General features: G+C 43.3%; 1 protein-coding gene and 1 long non-coding RNA gene across 7 annotated transcripts in view; one reads left to right on the top strand and one right to left on the bottom strand.

The window, feature by feature from the left end:
* The window catches only part of citb (citron rho-interacting serine/threonine kinase b), a 47,799-nt gene that overhangs the window by 10,305 nt on the left and 16,631 nt on the right, over positions 1–20,863 (bottom strand). Inside the window, exons 10-32 of one of the 5 annotated variants that reach the window (XM_086112099.1) lie at positions 20,696–20,791; positions 20,406–20,522; positions 20,099–20,208; positions 19,805–19,979; positions 18,989–19,186; positions 18,846–18,899; positions 17,542–17,739; positions 12,473–12,666; positions 11,791–11,926; positions 11,595–11,699; positions 11,268–11,408; positions 10,016–10,135; positions 7,653–7,878; positions 7,272–7,430; positions 7,097–7,120; positions 6,099–6,260; positions 4,083–4,263; positions 3,696–3,784; positions 3,496–3,600; positions 2,458–2,627; positions 2,098–2,142; positions 280–360; positions 65–200 (exon numbers count right to left, since the gene is read on the bottom strand). In XM_086112099.1, coding sequence (XP_085968225.1) covers positions 65–200; positions 280–360; positions 2,098–2,142; positions 2,458–2,627; positions 3,496–3,600; positions 3,696–3,784; positions 4,083–4,263; positions 6,099–6,260; positions 7,097–7,120; positions 7,272–7,430; positions 7,653–7,878; positions 10,016–10,135; positions 11,268–11,408; positions 11,595–11,699; positions 11,791–11,926; positions 12,473–12,666; positions 17,542–17,739; positions 18,846–18,899; positions 18,989–19,186; positions 19,805–19,979; positions 20,099–20,208; positions 20,406–20,522; positions 20,696–20,791 — 3,022 coding nt within the window. The remainder of the gene's footprint in view (positions 1–64; positions 201–279; positions 361–2,097; positions 2,143–2,457; positions 2,628–3,495; positions 3,601–3,695; positions 3,785–4,082; positions 4,264–6,098; positions 6,261–7,096; positions 7,121–7,271; positions 7,431–7,652; positions 7,879–10,015; positions 10,136–11,267; positions 11,409–11,594; positions 11,700–11,790; positions 11,927–12,472; positions 12,667–17,541; positions 17,740–18,845; positions 18,900–18,988; positions 19,187–19,804; positions 19,980–20,098; positions 20,209–20,405; positions 20,523–20,695; positions 20,792–20,863) is intronic. The other 4 variants (XM_086112103.1, XM_086112100.1, XM_086112102.1 and 1 more) reach the window with 4 other exon arrangements.
* LOC147204662 (uncharacterized) lies at positions 7,047–12,692 on the top strand. 2 transcript variants are annotated; one of them, XR_015100994.1, is made up of 4 exons: positions 7,047–7,127; positions 7,278–7,903; positions 11,316–11,433; positions 12,489–12,692. It is a non-coding gene; the product is annotated as an uncharacterized LOC147204662 (long non-coding RNA). The 2 variants fall into 2 exon arrangements; XR_015100995.1 differs by lacking the exon at positions 11,316–11,433.

The raw sequence follows: 20,863 nt of genomic DNA, 5'->3' as shown, positions 1-20,863 counted from the left end.
TCGCGGTGTTGAGCGCGTGGCACTCACTCGTCCATCCAGCTGTGATCAGAGGCTCAGTTCTCACCAACGATCATCAGCAGTTTCTCCATCTCCTTGATGATGTGGATCTGAAAGACCGAGCCCAGGCCTGGAATGTGGGTCAGCGAGTTCTTGATCACGTTGAGGGCATACAGACCTTCCTCCGAGCCCACCATGACTATCTGCGGGCACGGTCAAGCGCATAGGGTTTTAATACACAACATGTGACCATATAGTCGACATGTGAGACAATTACGGTACCTGGTCTGTAAGTGGAAGAGTGCAGTTGATATCAAGCCTGTCGTCTCCTTCCAGCTTTAGGAGAGAGTTCCCAAGGAGCTTCTAAAATCAAGAAGACATTGACGGTCAACTGGGTCAGTCGCTCTCAGGGAGGCAGCTGCAAACGGAACAAACGCAACACCTGCATAGGTGTGTGCAAGTGAGGACAGGTCGGCAGTCACATGCAGTTTGAATCGGTGTCGATTTGAAAGTTTGCATTCTTCAACATGGACTTTTTACTGTACATTTAATGGCTGGCTATAACAGCCCTGTGCAGTCTGACAGGATGTCATTTCAAAGTTATATCAAAACTGCCTTTAAAGAGAGAAAAATGCTACCGTTGTCCATTGCCCCCCCCCCCCCCCTCGTGTCAAGGTAAAGTATCTTAATTATGCCCAGAGGTCTGTCTGATATAAAACCAGCAGTCAAGCAAATAATGTACGTACATTACAACATTCAGAACTTTCTTTGCCATTGTGGGAAGTTGTGTTTAACAGATTTGCAAAGACTGTACAGCCAAAAGTGTACAAGAGCTCAGATCGCTGCATCTTACAATGAAAAACCAACATGTCATTGCTGCCATCTTTGTTTTGAAATAGTATACCTTTATTTTAAGAGTATTATGCCAGAAATCGCGTGTTAAAGAATCTCAGTCTGCTTTACGTGAAACTGAGAAGTGCTTATCGTTGCGGCATTTGCCGTGTAGGCTTTGTCTCATCATTCCTCCTTGTTTTGACAAAGCCGAGTGAATATACAAAGTTAATATAATGAGTATGTTGAAGCATCACGGGCGGCCCGGTAGTCCAGTGGTTAGCACGTCGGCTTCACAGTGCAGAGGTACCGGGTTCGATTCCAGCTCCGGCCTCCCTGTGTGGAGTTTGCATGTTCTCCCCGGGCCTGCGTGGGTTTTCTCCGGGTGCTCCGGTTTCCTCCCACATTCCAAAACACGTGCATGGCAGGCTGATTGGATGCTCTGAATTGTCCCGAGGTGTGAGTGTGGGCGCGGATGGTTGTTCGTCTCTGTGTGCCCTGCGATTGGCTGGCAACTGATTCAGGGTGTCCCCCGCCTGCTGCCCGAAGACGGCTGGGATAGGCTCCAGCACCCCCCCCCCCCCCCCGCGACCCTGGTGAGGATCAAGCGGTTCGGAAAATGGATGGATGGATGAAGCATCACCTTTTTTACTATCAGAATTATCTCTGGCAGAAGACTGCCGTTGGTTGAAAAAGCAGGCCAACGAGGTTAGTAATATTTCGCATTGTCTATCGTGATTAGTTTTGGCGCAAAGCTATCTTTGTCCTAAATTTAATATGTTGTTTTATATTTCTGAACTTTTAGTTCGACGGAGTGTTGAGGCATGTTGCAATAAACATCTAAAAAAGGAAATGGAGTATATCTCATCCAATCAATGGGCCGCATAGTGAGGATCTTAAGTACATTTACTGAGCAACATCACGCTAATTTTAATGATGATGCTGCGATGCCTTCATCTATAAAGTGATGCATTTTAATCATTGTGTATGCATGCCACTCAGAAAACCAAGAAGTCAACCTAAACAAAATATTACCAAAAACATGCAACAGGAGTGAAATTCGGGGAAGTTCTCAACATCGGAGCAATTTTTTTTTTCTTCCGGTTGGATCATAATGATGTGGTTTTCACAAGAAATGCGTGCTGCGGTGATAGAACAAGTGAACATGAGGGGGGGGCATCTCAGTGGGGCAGGTGGCGGCTTGGGTGGGAGTGGAGGTGGGTTAGCCAGGTGTGAATGTCAGGAAGTCTTGTGTTTGCACTTTTTTACCTGGACCAGAGGAGATAGAACCATTTGTCTTTTGGACACAGCAGCCTATGTGCGCAACGATACTCAATGAAATGGGTAAAATCCAACAAATCAATAAAACATGCCCATATAATGAGGCGGGATGGAAACGCAACAAACGGGGTTGGGAAAGATAAAGCAAGGGGGAAAAAAAAGAATGAGGGAGAGAGACGGAAAAGAAGATGACAATTAACGACAGAGAAAAGTGAACCATGAGTTCATCCAAAAAGACAACAGGTTAAAAACGAGAGTCAGTTCACTCTCCCGAATAACCCCGATAGTAGCGATTACATCCAGAAAAGAGACCACTATGACAAGTCAGCCGAGTGCCGAGATACTCACTGCGTCCGCCTCGGCCTTCTCCCGAGAGATTCGCCCCCCGGCGATGACAGATTCCATGACTGCCACCCAGCGCTGCTTGTCTGGGAAACTGGGAGCCATAAAGTAAACGGACTGTCCAGGCCAGCAAGGGGTGTGACAACGAGCCTCCAGCTTCAGGACATATGGAACATCTGAAGGACAACAATCGATGAGTTAAATTAATGAATACTTGACTTGTTATCGAGGATAATATAGTTGACAAAAACTAACAGAGTAACTAAAATTAAAGTTGGGAAAAAATATTTACCTTGAACGAAATAAAAATAGTTCAAAACTAACTGAGACGAGAGCTTACGGATATTTTTTTTGTTTGTTTGTTTATTGAACATAAAACATATACAGTAATAATTTGACAGAAAATAAGGTAGATAAAATAGTAAAAAGAAAGAAATCAGTCTTCATTCAACACAGTTATTATGTTCAAGGGAGTAGGAAGAAGTAAAAAACGTATCTAGTCCTACCCCGTTATGTGTTTATATCTAATAAATCATTTTTATATCAATCAGAAAAGAAAAAAAAGTAAGAAGAAAGAAGTCTCCATTAAGGCTCATACTTTACCCTTAACCGTGATATTTTTACAACTTTTGGTTTGTATCGGGATTAGATACATCCACACATTAGATATAAAACTGTAACTACAATTATAGCAAGAATGTCCTTTATTGACCTCTTTTCAATATCATAGAAGTATTTAGGGTTTGTTTTAAATGTATTTATTTTGGTATTGCTGTGCATCTGTAGAAGGAAAGTCCGTTGATTGAGAATTCTGGTTTACTTGATTACACGATAGTTTTTTCATCTTGCACTCAACAAATGCTCCAACTAACACTAAAACTAGTCAAAAAATAAATAAAAACGAACAAACTTGCTATGAAAACTAACGGAATTTCAAAAAAACAACGCAAAAATAAAAAGGAGTATGAAAAATCTCAACCTGTTACAACCACGTTCCTTATGTAAATGTGTTTGGTGTTATTTATATGAAGAATTACGTAACACCTGATTTAGCGGTGTTGGGGAGCTCAGTGGCCCCGACCGCTCCGTGAACTTCGACCTCTCCATCAGACATGCACAAGTCGAACTCCTCCAGTGGCTTCGTTGAATCTGAGTTAAAACAAAAGGTGCCACATTCAGGCACGGTGAAAAAAAGCCTTCAGCTTTCAAAAGCTAAGTGGTGTTCAGGTGAACACTCAAGTAACCTTCTCTGGGTTCGCTCTCGAAGATGGACACTTTCGTCCCATCAAGGACCACGTATTTCCTCTCCCAGCCTTGGCCTCGCTTTCCATTTCTGCAAAAGCAGTAGCACAATGTTGAAACAGGCCACCGGTTTTTCCATTGACACCTTCCTCACACATGTATCGGATAGCTGGCATTTGTCAAACAACATCTTTTTTAAGACCGACACTTTCCCCCCAAAAAATGTTTGTTTTCAAACGGAAGCATTTCAATGAGTTGTATTTGTTCCACCGTCCGTTTTTATTCAGCACCCTTACACCAACCTCCGTCTGTATAAATCACACACAGGATTCATCGTTGACCCTGATCCGATCCCGCACATCAGTGAGTGAGTGAGTGAGTGAGTTGACCTGGGCTGCTTCATCCATCCTTCCAGGTGCATGTGCCCGCTGGCGTCTTTGAGCTGCTGGCCCGAAGAGTTGCCCTTCTCCCGACACGAGCCCTCGGAAAGATGCAGAGAGCAATCGCTCGACATGCCGCACGTCGCTGGAAGGCACGGGGAGCATTTTGGATGGCACAGAGCGTGACATTCTGAGGGAGGGAAAATATCACAAGAACAGCAATGGCATACAAAGTTGTGGCTCCTCAACACAAATGAGCATTTTTGAAATAGTGATATAAAACCTATATTATTTTATAATATGTGCCACATTGTCTTGAATATACTGTATTTTTTTTTTTGTTTTTGTGTAGGTATCAATTAAAGTGACTCAGAAATAATTATAAGGACCATTATAAGGTAAATATACCATTCTAAAAAAGCATTGCATTATGGCGTAAGACTTTTTCTTCTCTTTTCTTTCTTACCACTATTTTTATTTTTCTTCTTCGCGCTACCGCTATTTGAATTTTTATTCTTCGTGACAGGGGTTCACTTTGGCCTCGGGAGTCAAGCTCAGCATTCGCTTCAATGATATCTGGCGCCATCTAGCGTCGTGAATGGGTATAATGTCTAGACCCCGAATATAAGACGACCCCCACTTTTTCAGTCTTATTTCAATGCAAAAAAACACCGTCTTATATTCGGGCCAATACGGTAGTTTATACGATCATATGAACAAAAAAGTACTGGGCCAGTCATACTCCAAAATGCTGTGTAGCTGTGGATTTTGAACAGATTGGGTTCATAATTTGTTTGACTCAGAAGACAGGATTGAAGTTTGGATTTGGGCAGGCTGAAGAGCTGAAGCCGCTCACCTTCTCTGACTGTTGTGTCGTGAAGTTGAATTAAACATGGCGCCTGGATGGCTCTGGGGGTTATACTGCAGACTTTGGACATGGGAGTTGGGGTTCAGATCCTGGTCAGGGTGAATGGTGAATGGCACCCAGGGAAAATACCACTAGGTGGTTTGTTTCAGGAGTGGTATCCATCCATCCATCCATTTTCTGATCGGCTTATCCTCACAAGGGTCGCCGAGCCTATCCCAGTGTAAAAACTTTGCCAAACATTGTGTGAGTGACTTTCCTGTGCACCCCCGCCAGCGGTAAGGGTAGTTTTTATCGCTTGTTGGATCAAAATCTTGACTCAATTTGCTGAGCAGTGTTCCAACAATTTGGGACTTTTCACTCGTTAGTTTTTACTTTTGTTTTTTTTTAAATTCTGTTATTTTTTCAAACATGTTTTTTTAGAGAAGGTTTGTAAAATGCTTTAAGTTTTTAATAATTTTAGAATTAGTTTTAGTTTTTTCGATAAATTGAGTATTTGGTGAGTCCAAGATTAAAAAAAACAAAAAGAAAATTTCACTAAATATTAATAAAGTAACATTCTGAAAGGATTGAATTGACCTTCCTATATATAAATATATATAGATAGATATTTAAAATGAATCCCAAAAGCTCAAGTACTATATGATGTTAAGTGAAAAAGACAAAAACGAAGGGCATTTTTGTAAAAAATTATAGATCTAGTTCATTTTATAGATGTAAGATGTAGTTTCAGTTAGATTTCACAAAAAAAATATATATATATATGTTCATTCTTAAAAAAAAGTTTTTTTTCCAATTTTACTTTTAGTTATGTCATTAGTTTTTGTTAACTACAATAACCTTGGTGCTGGGTCAAATCCTCAACCCAACGTACTGGGTATAAATAGCCCAGCACCGGGGACGACGGTTCCTTTTGGACGAAGAGCTGGGTTAGCTATTTCGCACCATTTTGGTTGCTTTTGACACAGTGGTTTTAAGAACATAGTTTTGTTATGATGTTACGCACCGCCATGTTTGGAGATCGACACATTTTGTTTTGTGCTTATCGAGTGTTTATCGAAGAGAATAGAATAGAGGACCATCCCGATCTCACCCGCCAACCTGGCGGACAAATACTCGTCCCGTGAAAGAAAACTATCTGTTGCATAACTGGAACTCACCGAGACAGGTAGCGGCTTGTCGACCGAAGTGCACTGTATCCAGGCAAACGGTACACTTGGCGGCGCGCATGTTGAGTCCCACTGTGAAGCGGTGAGCGGTGTGGTGGTGCGCCCTCTCCCTCTCTCTTTCCCTCTGACTGTCTTTCATTCGCCGGCTATATTCTGAATACAATAAGGGCCGTACCGTCAGAGAGCAGGTCCCTTCATGTCAGACATATCTTGTTCTATCAAACCCTCGATACATCATGCCATACCAACTATGAAATCGGTTTAAAAAAAAAAGTGGTTTCAAATGATGTTGAGGACAAGAGCAGCTGAAAACTGAAACTGAAGTCTAAATGGCTAAATTCATCCCTGTGCTTGTGACGACTGGCTGGTGCATTTAAAGGCATTATGCAGTCAATAGGAAGATTTTACTCGAAGTTTGCATACCTTGGTCAGCATATGAGAGTCAAATCACTCAAAACATTATGACAAAAAGATATATTTCACTGCAGCTTCACTTTTTTTTTTGCTTTACCTGAAAGTCCGTTTGTGTCTTTGTGTCTGCAACATTAAGGCAGCCACTTCTCAAGGCAGCCATCTTAATCGATGCAACTTTGACTTCTTATCCAGTAATTTGCCCAATGAGGTGACTGAATAATACCTTTAGATTGGGATTCCTTATGTGACACAAAGTTTTGTGCCTTTCAGTGTTTATCAACAGGCTTATTCGTACGAGTATGACGCGAAGCACAAGTGGGATTGTAATGGGTGGATAAACACTGTGGAGTTCCGCAAATCAGACTGGCTAAGCTTCAGCAACCAAGATAACAATGCGGCAGATTTCGAAAGCTGTGCACTGCAAAACTGCAAATGTACTTTTGGCCTGCTGGGACGTGCCACATTGTAGGCGTGCACAACTTTGAAAAATCTGGCCTCTTGAGGGATGGGTGAGGCAAAGGGAGACAAGGGAGAAGAGACCAAACTGCAGGAGTCATGAGTTTGGGGAAACTTACTTTCAAATGTGACCCTCCTCCTTTCTGCAAGGTGTGTGAAAGAGAAAGGATCATAAGAGAGCATTTTTTGTGTCGGATTATATTTGTGTGCAGGAAAGGGCCGGGATATTTTGAATATGGCGTCGTACTCCCATACTGGCTTTTTGAACAAAGATGTCATCATCTTCTGACTCACCCTCAGGCGTTGCAACCTCCTTCCTGCGACCCGAGTTGGATGGTACCAGGCTTGGTGGGACTTGTTGGTGATCGGGAGACTTCACCATGGCGGACATCATCATCTGTTGTCGTGCCGCCGCTGGGTTTGCGGAGCCGCTATGATCCTTGTATTGCAGCGCTGGGATGGAAATCACTTCTTGTTCATAACATTGCTCATCCTGGAGCCGAAAAGTATCTGGCTGCTATTATTTGCGTGTTGGCTCGCCTCTTTGCTCTGATGAGCATGAAAATAATCATGTTTTAGTTGCTACGGCAATGGTGTGGCACAAAAAGAAATGACCTCAACATCTAATGGACTTTTTGTGCTCTTCCGAAACTAGAGATGATGAACCGTTCCTACCTTCTTCTCTGAGAGATCGCAGTTCGGCTCTCATTTTCTGAAGTGCATCCTCAAGCTCAGAGCAGCGAGTTCGCTCTTTGTCCAGGGCTACCTTCATATCACTGTACTGCAGGGGAACGGGCTGGATGGAGGACACAGGGGAGACCTGACCCTGACTTTGTCCCTGGGCCTGTGCCTGAGCAGCCATGGCAGCCAACAGGTCCTCGCGCCGACGCCCAAAAAGACCCTGGAAGGGTAAACACAGCAAAAGCGTAAGTAAAATGGGAACAGAGAGCAGGTTTTGTCCACGCTTTGATTCTTAGTATACGTTGTTGTTGCTGTGCAGAGAAGTTAGTGGGAGTTTTAATGACCACTTATGCATGACTTAATCATCCATTGTTGCCTCCGGATTTCACTTTTATAATGAAGTAATTTCCAGCTCTCCGCATAGTCATTTAAAATATGTTCTTTTGCATACAAAATCAGACCGAAAAGATCAGGTGGAACAATGAAAAACAAAAGCAAAAGACATTTCCTGTCTATGCAATTGAAGTAGAACCGACAAAATATCGTGCATTTGTTTCATGCCTGTGGCTGCACATTTCTTTACCTTGCATTATCTGCACTCATAGTTGGCATGTAGAAAGAGTCACAACTTCGCATTACAATATGTGACTTTCTTTCAGAATCCGCCCAGATAGGATTGATAGGATTTTGATTTCAAGGATGTTTTATACACCAAGTATAATCTTCAGATACAAACCCAATTCCAATGAGATTTGGCATTGTGCTAAACAAAAATAAATGCAATGATATGAAAATCATGTTCAACCAAGACACTACAAAGACAAGATATTTAATGTTCAAACTGATAAACGTTATTGTTATTAGCAAATAATCATAAGCATAGAATTTTATGGCTGCGGCACATTCCAAAAAAGCCTGGACCGGGTCATGTTTACCACAGTGTTACATCACCTTTTCTTTTCAAAACATGCAATAAACAACTGGGGAGAGTAATTGTTGAAGCTTTATAGGTGGAATTATTTCCCATTCTTGCTTGATGTACAGCATCAGCTGTTCCAACAGTCCGGGGTATTATCTGCTGCATAATTCTCAATGGGCGACAGGTCTGGACTGCAGGCAGATCAGTCTCATACCCGAAAAAGCAATGCTGTTTTAACAAAACAGAATGTGGTTTGGCATTGTCTTGCTGAAATAAGCAACGGTATCCATTTAAAGGAGTTACTTGAATGGCAGCGTATGTTTCCTATGAAACCTGTCTGTTCCTTTCAGCATTAATGGTGACCTCCCGAATGTCTAAGTTGCCGATGTCATTGGCACGAACACGGCCTCAGACGCTGGCGTTTGAACTTTGCATCCATAACAGTCCGGATGGTTCTTTTCTTCTTTGGCCTGGAGGACACGACGTCCACAAGTTCCAAAACAATTTGAAATGTCCACATTTCAACTGCATTTATAGAGCATTGTAAAACAACCACCGTTGTATCCAAAGTGGTGTACATGGAGCAAAAAAGAATTCATACAACAACAATCATACAAGAAATGAATAACAAAGACAGTAAAAAGCACAAAAACAACAAAACTAAAAATCAAGTCTCATGCTGAGTCAAAAGCCAAAGAATAAAAATGAGTTTTAAGATGAGTTTTAAAGAAGGGGGCTTGCCTAACCTTCAGTGGGAGGTCGTTCCAAGGAGAGGGACTTGCAACTTGTCAGACCACAGAACACTTTTCCACTTTGCATCAGTCCATCATTGGGCCCAAAGAAGCTTTTTTGTTGAGAAATGGCTTTGAGTTTGCACAGAAGAGTTTTAAGTTACACTTAACGGGCGATGTAGTGCCAAACTGTAGTTGGTGACGTTAGCTTTCTGAAGTGGGCCCATGTGGTGATATCCTTTACATACGGATGTTGGTTTTTGATGCAGTGCCGCCTGAGGGATCGAAGGTCACCGGCATAGTTTTCAGCCTTGCGCCTTACAAGTAGTGATTTCTCTGAAGCTTTTGATGATATTATGGAGCGCAGATGACATTTTATTTGTTCGACACAACATCCCAACTTCATTGGAATTGGGTTTGTATATTATAAAAGGTAGGAAACCAGGTTCACGTAAACCTTTTCTAATTTTTCTTTGTTCCAAGAATATAAAGTTGCAATAACTAAGTAGCCCCCCAGATGTAAGACTTTACAGAGGTACCTCTGAATTTGGGTCACATGCCATCCGGAGGCAACGTAACAACAACGTGGAACACGGTGAAAACAAATTTGACACCCCTACACATAAAATGATGTTTCGAAGAGTCTTCTCGCAACATAAAAATGAACATTTGTAGACATCATTTAAGTGACTGAAATCTCATCTGACCTTTTTCTTCTTCGAGCCACCATGGGCCTGGGCTTGGAGAAAGTCGATGAGCTTGGTCTGCTGGGTGATAGTCCCCTCCATTTTCACCTTCTCATGGGAGTACACAGCCTGCAGGTGGAGCTAAATGAACATCACTACTGCCGTGAATTTCTCCTCAAATACTTGGCTTCATACAGAGAAATAATGCAAAATGTGGGCACAGCCCAGTGATGGAATGTATGTGTGTGACACCGAACATGCTTTTTATGTTCAAGTAAAACAACGCAATAGAAACCATATCATAATGCAATGACCCGTGCTGTAGTCACAGCACCCGATGACAACAATACCGGTAATGATCATAAAAACCGTGATCATGTGAAGAAAGAGTGGGGTGACGACTTTGGTTGTCCGTACTGTCTGGTTTGCCTTTTTCGTTCCGATAGCAATGCTAGTACACATCACAAAATAATTTGTGACTTATTACGAAACTGAACACTGTAAAATTCCAACCAGAGTACAGGAAGCGGCAAAAATTCAACGTTTTCCTACCACTCATGCTGTTGTTTAAGATTTCAGCTGCCATGTGAATCTCCTCTTCGGAATTAGTCGTGCTTGCAGATAACCAACTGTATTGGCGCCATCACTGTTCGTTTAAGCAATCAGATTTCCAATTCATCCTCAATCTGAACACATTATGCCATTTAACATTGAGAGAGATGTGAAATGTATTCAATTGACATTTTCGACATTTTTGTCAGTTTATTTGGCCAAATACTGATTCTGCACTGCGCCTGATGTTCATGCAGTAGTTGCCATTTGGTTTGTTTCGTATTGATGGTTTCTATAATTGCGACCTGAAATTGGTGGTACAGTGATCCCTCACTACCTTCTTCGCGGAATTTTCCTCTTTCCCGGGAGATCTCGGTCCCCATTAACCGCGATAAGTGAGGGATCACTTTATTAAGAGGTGGATTCAGTTTGGTAAGTCCCCTCTGAATGTCTTGGATCCCAAAGGCCAAATGTATACACATCCATTTTGCAAAAGAATCATACATCTGTATTGGATGCAAGAGACATTGAAAGAAAGACAAACAACTCAAAATGCTGGATCCGGTGCCCCTCTTATGAACAATTCTCAGTCTAATTCACCGAATGGTGACCACAACCTTAGCCGAGGAAGATATGCACTTTAATGTAGCATAGGATTTATGTACTATCGACACGCAGATGTAGTTTCCGGTACAGTAAGAGTGTGTACATGTAGCAGCACCTGGATGTTCTCCAGCTGATATTCCAGGTCAGTTCTTTCGGTTTTCAGCAGGTTAGTCTGGTCCAGGGCATCTTGCAGGCCCTGCGTCAGACGAAAGATATGTTCCTTCTGAGCATCCATCTGCTGCTGAAGCTTCTCTTGCTACAAAAGGACAACAGATGAGATGGTACGTGATCAGATTCCAATACCTTTAACATACTTTAGCATTTAGCCCAAGGACGCTACAGACTTCCAAGTGAATTTTGTGGCTATTTTGCCATATGTTATGGTGATTGTGTAATGATGTCATCAAGGATCCGTGATAATGTGTGAAAACACTGAATGGACCTCATCCAACAGCCGCTGTTTCAGATCTCTCTCACTCTCCAGTTTTTGCTGCAAACTACGCGCATTCATCTCCAGCATGGCATGCTTCTTCTCCAAATCGTTCAACTAAACGACAGAAAACAGGATGCGGCCATTGCAACATACGCAAACCACGGAGGCTATTCAATACTTGTGCTTCAGGGCAAAAAACACTCACGGTGTCCGCAAGGCTCTCGGCTTTGAGTTTCTGGTCTTTGAGAATCTGCTGCAGTGCCACCATCTCAGCTTTGTGCTCCTTAACGGCCTGTTCCGCAGCCTGACGAGACTCAGTGCTACGCTGCTCAGCGCGTAGTCTGAAGGACGGAACAAAAACTTTTGTTTTTCTTTGTGTTTGAGAAATGCTTTTATAGCTCAACTGCGGTATATTCCAAAAGAAGTTACCAATCAATGTTACAGCTCAGCCACACAAATCACATGAACATTGTCACATCTCTTTCTTGTGTCAGGGTGTTTTAATTTGTGTAGCAAATTCCCCTTGCCTTGACGAGCCCACATTTTTATACATACTGCGCATACTGTTTGGATGCAGAAGACCAAGAGATGATCCTTTGAGAGAGTAAGCCTTTTGCATCCAGTGAGTGTAGGTGGAGGCAAGCAACGACAATAATAGCAAACGCAACCTACCGATGTAGAGACGGTCACTTATTATTCTTTCTGAATATGTAACAGGTATTGTGATTACATAAACCTATTTCGAAAAGAATTGATCCACTGAACAGGTTTTCATATGCTTACCACTTCTCTGCGTTTGAAAGGAAAACAGTGTTCAAAATGGCCAGAGAATATCATTAAACCTTGAGTGCATTGTGTCAATTAAAGCCAGCGTGTTTTCTATTAACCTGTTCTGTTTTTCAGTGTCCAGCATTCTTTGCACCTCCCTCGTCCGCCTCTCAGCCTGGTTCTTCTCCTCTTCTAGCGTTGCCCTCCAGGCATCCCACTGTCTCTCCTTCTCCAGCAGTTCATCATTTAATGTCTCGAGTTCCAGGACTTGCTCCTCCAACATCGTGCACGTGGTCTTCAGTGTTTCGAGATTCTGAATAAAAGTGAAGGGTGAGGGTAGATGATGCATGTACTTTGATTTATTTCTTCGCAAGGGTAGTGCTGAATTTTGATTGACACTTTCAGAAAGGCATTACCGTACAATGCGGGTCTGCTGCGCGTACCGGTGGGACGTACCCACAAAATAAATATAGTACTCTAAAGTTTTTTTCACCTAAAAGCCGCACATACTTAAACTGCACTGTGTTACCCCATCTTGTGTGCAAACTAAAGTTTCAAGTCACTTGAAAAATTGTGATATAAAAAGTGCCAAACTTACCATAGGAAATAAATAAGTGAAAAGACTACAAAGTAGGGCGGCCCGGTAGTCCAGTGGTTAGCACGTCGGCTTCACAGTGCAGAGGTACCGGGCTCGATTCCAGCTCCGGCCTCCCTGTGTGGAGTTTGCATGTTCTCCCCGGGCCTGCGTGGGTTTTCTCCGGGTGCTCCGGTTTCCTCCCACATTCCAAAAACATGCATGTCAGGCTGATTGGACGCTCTAAATTGTCCCTAGGTGTGAGCGTGGGTGTGGATGGTTGTTCGTCTCTGTGTGCCCTGCGATTGGCTGGCAACTGATTCAGGGTGTCCCCCGCCTACTGCCCAGAGATGGCTGGGATAGGCTCCAGCACCCCCCGCGACCCTAGTGAGGATCAAGCGGTTCGGAAAATAGATGGATGGATGGATGGACTACAAAGTACGTAACACAGAAGCAAATGGCCGCAAAAAAAGGTTGCATTATCAGCGTCGTGGGGCCTATCCCAGCTGTCTTCAGGCAGTAGGCTGGGGACACCCTGAACCGGTTGCCAGCCAATCGCAGGGCACACAGAGACGAACAACTATCCGCGCTCACACTCACACCTCGGGACAGTTTTGGAGTGTTCAATCAGCCTGCCATGCATGTTTTTGGAATGTGGGAAGAAACCGGAGTACCCGCAGAAAACCCACGCAGGCCCGGGGAGAACATGCAAACTCCACACAGGGAGGCCGGAGCTGGAATCGAACCCGGTACCGCTGCATTGTGAGGTTGACGCGCTAACCACCCGACCACCAGGCCGTTCGAACCAACTACAAAAGGGAATTGTGAGGTGAAGCCTGTCACACAGTGAAGCTGACTTTTTGCCCCAACATGTCATGACTTCTTCCTCCCTCAATCAGTGCATGCCTTCTCGAGTTGGGGGAAATAACTGTTTGGGCACTTCTCAGTCAGTGAAAAGGGTATCAAAGGAGTTCGCCGATGACATCTTCAGTGGGCATTAAGACTTTTAGGGAGGATTAGATGTCACAACTGGGACCGATGCCACTCAAGCCGTAAACAATATTTTAAAAACTGCTGATACAGATGAGTGAAGGATTTACCCATACGCATCTCAGAATAAGTTTGTCTCGAGCAGCATACAAAGCATCAAACTGAATTATAAACCCTTGCAAATATCAGTTGGTTTTATAAGATGAAAAGCAGAGGCTGCTGGGGGAAACAAACTAAACAGAGACAAGGAGATAGGAAAGTTCTCCAGCTGAAGGAATCAAGTCCAGCTGTTGCCATGCTGATCCCGATTCCTGCCGTGATAACATCAAAATTATGTATGCAGTTGCATCCACATGATCATTTTTCAAGATTATTCAACAGAATGTTGGAGGTATTTTTCCATATTAAAGTTTTTTTGTTTTTTTTTAAATAACCGGGCACCAGACCTAAAATAAATGCTCAACAAATACAAATGCCTCAAGTCCTTGAACACGTAGGAACCAAACTGCCGTGATAAACATTGTTCTGAAATAGCTGCGGGGTGTCTTAAATTACACATTTTGACACAGGACATTTTTCTTTTTTGCATCTCACGGCCTACACAAAGAGCCAATCTTAAATGTTGGGAGATAAATATAGCCCGTGCTGGTCTTGCAGCATCGCCACAGCTCTCTGAAGTCCAACGCTTCCACAGCTGACACGACCTGGGAGTGATGAGGATGACACATTCCGCCCTCCCACGCACCACCGCATCCCTCGTCTATTCCTTCCAATGCTGGTTACACAACCGGCAGGACCGAGAGCGCTACTGGACGCCCACACGCATCCTCCCACTGGAGCAGTGCACACATCGCGCGGCCTCCCCGCTCTCTTGCCGCTCGGCTCCAACCAGAATATTACACATTAGAATACAGAATTATTCAGAGAGATTCTGCTGCCAGATTTACACTTTGCAGTGTCAGAGCTGGGAGAGATGTCTTGGTCTCCTGTCACAGGTTGTGCAGGATATCACATAATGCATGTTAGTGAAAACCCAGCGTCTGACTGGCTATGAGTGGGAGGTGGGAAGAAAAAGCAGACTGAACTGAAAAACTATCGCTGGCTGATATAAATACATCCACACATTTTGTTTTGGAGAACAGGGTGGAATTTGGTGCAGAATGTTCAAACCCAGCAGACTAAAATGTTGCTTGACAGCGAGCTATGAAACTGTTTATGCAATTATTGTATTTTGCACTAGAGGATGTGGGTGGGATGCTTGAAAAAATGGTGTGAAATCTCACTAAAACTGCTTTCAATTAAATCCCAGGAGGTGTGTATAGCAAAATAACAGAAGCGCATTCGTACGTGAACACAAACAAAACTAAAAGTTTGACAATTGGTGTTCTGTATTTCACTGTCAACAAGAAAGGGTATACCGTCCAGTTAAAATGTGTCTCACGTGTAAGGAGCATGCGTTAGGGCGATAAGCAGCCCAAATGAGCACTTGTTTGCATTGCGCCCCTGTGAAATTTCTCAAATTTGCCTTCTGAGATACCAAACAGATTATTTTCTTGTTACTAATGACATTTTCTTGGGGAATTGGGAGGGGAGGGGGTTCGATTGGCCTAGGAGGGCCCACCAGGTGCCCTAATTGTAGAGTGATGGTGTGAAGCACCTGAGGTCGCATCTTCCTCACTGGGGGAAAAAATATATAAATATTTTTCAAATAATTCTTTATATTAAGATGAGATTCTACAGGCAGTGGTCAGGTCCGCCTTTACCAACGGGCTTGCCTAGGCTGTAGCCTTGGGGTCCACCATATCAAAATCCATCCATGTCCATAACTATAGTGTGAGCCAAGAGAAGGCTTTTCAGAAGTCTTAATAGTTTCATGTTATTTTGCCACTTGTTGACTTTTCTGTCAATTACTTCGCCGTGAAACCACTTCACGAAGACTCCCGCTCTATGGCGCCTACCTTCATGCCAATGGGCCTATCGGAAGGCATTACATTCCACATCATTCTGCCATTTGTTTATTCACCAGTCAATCATATTGCGGCATCCACAGACAAATCCCACACCCATACAATACACGACAACAATTTTCAGCCAATCCTGACGTGGAGAAAAAGCTCCGAACATCACGTGACCTCATTCCCACGTGCATTTGTTTACGCAGGGTAGCAGCAGTGCCAGGCGAAGGATTTATGATTGAGAGCAGTGATAAAATTAGAGTGTATCAGTCAACATTTCATCAACATCTCACTTGAATTGAACACGAATAGGACAAAATGAGATATATACAGGTTGGAAAGCTCCCTATCAAGTTCCAGGAATGTTTTTTACAACTATTTGACATGGCAGATGGGGAGAACTACAAATGGTGTATTCTTGTGATCAATAGCTGAGATCTAGCGCACCGGATGGGGCAGCAAGCAGCGCTTGCCGACCGGAGGACCGGAACGCTAGCTCTATGACCTGTAGAATGCTCATCCCTTCTTTTTTCCACTCTTGTTGTGACATTTTGGTGCACAACAGCTGTCCACCATTGTCAAAATGTGGCTTTTTCCTCAAATGACATGCACGTTTTGTTTTTACCCTGCCAAAATGGAATTGTTTACAATTAGCGCAATGCATTGTGGGATGCGGGTCATCAACATCCAGAGCTCTATGGTGATGCGTGTGCTCATTTGGTTTCAGTCGTAGTTTGTTACATCAGTGCAATACTATAAAAGTATCTTTTCTATTCATGGAAGTGACTGTAAAAAAAAATGCACGACTGCTTCCTACGACATTGGCTTTATCTACACAGTCGAAGACCAAATTCCAGTCCGTCCTCCCAGATGACAACTCTCACACCAACAGGGTGGTCTTTACAGCATCAGAGACTATCTCAAGAATTTGTCGCAAACAAAGAATAGACCGGCCTCGCAATAATCCTGACCTAAACGCAATTGAACAAATGTAAAATTGCCAGTATGTCCTTTTCCCTATTTGCTTCAATTTTCCAACCCACCGATGAACGCCGAACATTAAGTCGTTGAAGAAGATTAACATTTTGGCAAAATCTACATGGTTGAAACAAAATGATTCAGTTGTGCTGCTCATTTCTCACACTCGGTATTTTTTTTGTTTGTTTGCTTTTTTTTTTTTACTGTTCCACAATACAAACCATACCACTTTCAGGCACCCTTCATCGAGGTGCCAACCACAGGGACAAAAGTACGCAAAGGATGGAGTTTGCAGTTCAATGATCAAAAAACTAAACGCACCTTTCAAAATGTGTCTGATTGAAATGAACAGCAACCTTCCAAAAGGCAGAACACAAAAAAGGCTCCCATTGGCATCCTTTATTGAATTTGTCATCGAACTTCTTCACAAGTGAAAACAAAAGCCAGATGAGGGTTTATCGATCTTAGCTGTAACGCGACAACTAAAATGAATTGTGACCTGCCTTGTAAAGTGGAACGGTGGCATTTTGCTAAAACTTACAATTCAAATGAAAACGACTGAACGCCTTTATGCTCAAATATGTAATGTGTGCACAGCAGTCAAAATGTATTCTATAATTGCACGGCAAAGCGCAAAGGGATTACCGCGACAGAGAAGCCAGCTAGCAATACAAGACAGCCAGCAGCTCACCTGTTTTTGGTTGTTAAGATGCATCTCACGGTCGGCCACCTCTCGACGTAGCTGGTCCACATCCTGGCTGAGCTGCAGGCGGTCCTCTCGCTCGTCAGATGCGTCATCCAGCTGCTTAGACAGGTAGAAGTTCTGGCGGTTCAGCTCAGCATTCTCCTGAGTCAGTGAGGTCAGCTGTTCCTCCAGGTCGGTGATCACCTGTGGAAAGTTAGTGACACAAAAAACACGCAGAGGGACCACTTCTAAGCTGTCTTTGGGCTTTAAGTTAGAAATATCATCGCCTGATAGCCATCATCACTTCATGGGCTAATCATGTCTTTCTACTCTAATCACGCATACTCGCTACGCTTGCTCTTGAGTGTGATGAGGGGGCATGTGAACACCCCCTCCATTGTCAGCTCTCAGGAGAACATGAACCGTGCGTAGATTTCAGGGTTGGGGGAAGGGCATAAGGAGCAAATCTTTTATGCGCATAAATGAGTTGTTGCGCTTCAACTCAGAAAATCTTTTCCCCTCAGGCAGCAGACTGACAGCAGAATCTGAATACTTGAGTCTTGGTGCAAAAGTCAACAGTGGACGCGGTGATGATCTGCAGAGTCTCCACATGTCTGTCATTCAAGTACTTTGCCCTGCCACACAGCCTCAACAGTGCCGATTGCGTACTACTAAAAATTGGCTGTGGAAGCTGCGAGAATACAGACATTAACAGTAAGAATAGAAAGAAAGTTTCTGATTTGTTGTTTCTTTCATTAGATTTGGAGGCTACGCAGCATCCGGAGCAGGAACACCAAGCTGAGGAACAGCTTCTGTCCGGAGGCTGTTGGACTATCAAATACAGTGGAGGTGCACCAGAGCCATTGTGGATCTCCATCTGGTGCCGAAGCAGCCGAACTTGATTTGGGGTTCATCTACTAGGCACTTTAAATGGTGGCAGGCATGTACGGACTCCGCTTCAACATAGGTTTAAATGTGATTGATTCATTCTGAGCACAGACACATCTTCAGTTGTAAGAGGGTGTGCGCATTTGTACAACCACATTCTATCACTTATTTATTTTTACTTGCCCTCTAAAATATTTCTTTTTTGTTTGTTTGCTTTAATTGCATTATCCAGGTGATAGATCCCATTAACGCGGGATAAAGCTTTGGAAATGCATCCGAATAGGACTGTCTGGTCCTTTTTATATCCACTGTACTGTAGTACTATATACACATAAACATACACAACAATAAGTCAGTAACCTTGATGAGTAGATGACAGCCAGTATATTCATGCAAAGACTAAAACATATTGCGCCGCTTACCGCACAGCTGTCCCTCAAAGCATCATACTTCCGTTGTATCTCATCTCTGTGTGCCTGACAGATTCGACAAGCGAGACAGTCACATTTCAGACAATGAGTAACATGGCATCAAAAAATGTCCTCCTTCGCCATTCACGTCTCACTCTGAGCACAGTGATCTCCTCCTCAGCCTCTGCAGTGGTCTCTTCGAGCTCAGTCTTGGCATGTTGCAGCTGGCTCTCCAAAGCGCGGCGAGCCGCCTGGAGGTTGGTGATCTGGGCTTCGCGCTCCTGCAATGACAGGGTCACCTCTGTCACCTGCCGCTTGATCTCCAGCTTCTGCTCCTCGTGCTCCAGTCCAATCTATAAGAATACAGATGGAGGGAGAATCCGCATTCAGGGAGGAGCATGATGTTTTATTGAAATGGCATTCGCTGGATCACCTTTAATAATTACTGTGACTTTAGAACTATTCTCAAGATTCTAGTAAGACATTAAACATTAGTAATGTGACGGTAAAAGCACTGGTGACGGAAAAAGAACTTTTTTTTTGCAGCCTGCCATGTGCCGAGTGTCTTCCTCTTGAAACTGCTCCCAGTGTTCGGTTCAAATGGGATAAAGCCAATGCTGGGTTATTTTAACCCAGCACATGAGGTTGAGGATTTGAGTCAGCACGTTAACACCAACCAGAGATAAAAATGACCCATACTGATGTGTTAAAGCAACCAAGAAACGGGTTGATAGTGTAGCTGTTGGTAAAAATAATACTAATTTATTGCCAACAAAAACAACCCAACATTTTTAGTGTACACAAAAGCTCTATCTAGCTATCTATCTAGTTAGCTAGCTATGGCCACAATATACAAAATTTTCACTCATTCATTCTTCAAACTGTGGCAAATCTTCCCAGTCACTAAGATTCGAGCTTATCCACTGCAAAATATACAGTAAAAGCCGATGATACAGAATGTCAATGTGAACCTCTCTGAGTCTGTTTTCCAGCTCCAAAACCCGACTCTTGTGCGTATGCTCTTGGTGGCTTGTTTTTTCTAGATGCTCCTCAAGTTTGGCATTCTGTGCTTCCAACTTCCCAGCCTGAGACTCCAAGTAGAACTTCTGCTGGCGGAGCTCTGAGATCATCTCTTCCTGGGCTTTCCTGCCATGACAACACATCCAAAGGTGTAAAATGCTCAGTAAAAGGTGCACACAATCTAGAAATAAAATGCTAAAAACAGCATACATAGACGAGGGAAATGGGCCGCAATCACTACTTACATATTTTTCTGGGTGTAAATGCTGCTGTTGGCTGCTAGTTTGTTGGCCTCCGACAGCTCAGCAATTCTCTGCTCCAGGCTGTTCATCTTAGACTCCATTGCATTTATGGTCTAGATGAAAATGATTACCAGTAGAACTTGAAATAATAACGGGGAGGCAAAGATTTATAGTGCAGAGCTAAGTACTGGGATGTTTTGTGCCTCTAAAATGAAGAAACCCGGATCATCTAAACAAGAAATCTATGTCAGTTTGATAAATGTGAAAATATGGCCGAAATAGTGTCACTTCCAAGCTGGTCAGCTCTTACCGCCTTCTGTTCACTGATGACGCTGCACTTCTCGCGAACCTCCTCCTCATATTTGCTCTGACTGGACTCCAGCATTTCTTTATCAGCCATGTCCGCCTTCATTTGAGACTCCAACACCTGCCGGGCAACCCACAAAACCAGTACGGTATATCACTTAACGGGACAAAGGATGGTGAGAAGATGTACACCAACAGCTCGGGTGACAAAAGCAACACTTGTGAACATTAGGCATGCATTCTATTATTATTGTTGTTTTCATTGCACAGTGAGTATATATTAGTTTATTTAACCTTAATCTTATCTTCATAGAGCTTCTCCTTCTGTTTGAGATGTGTTTCCATCCTCTGTGCCGTGGCTTGGGAATCTCGCAGATTTTCCTCAAGCTCCTACACAAAAGTAATGCACTTTGTATTAGACCAGTGGTTCTTAACCTTGTTGGAGGTACCGAACCCAACGAG

Source organism: Hippocampus guttulatus, chromosome 5 (genome assembly GCF_054856545.1).
Source record: "Hippocampus guttulatus isolate MCC_2025c chromosome 5, RoL_Hgut_1.0, whole genome shotgun sequence".
NCBI lineage: Eukaryota > Metazoa > Chordata > Actinopteri > Syngnathiformes > Syngnathidae > Hippocampus > Hippocampus guttulatus.
The sequence above is the reverse complement of the archived record's forward strand: the minus strand, read 5'-3'. Positions and strand labels throughout refer to the sequence as shown.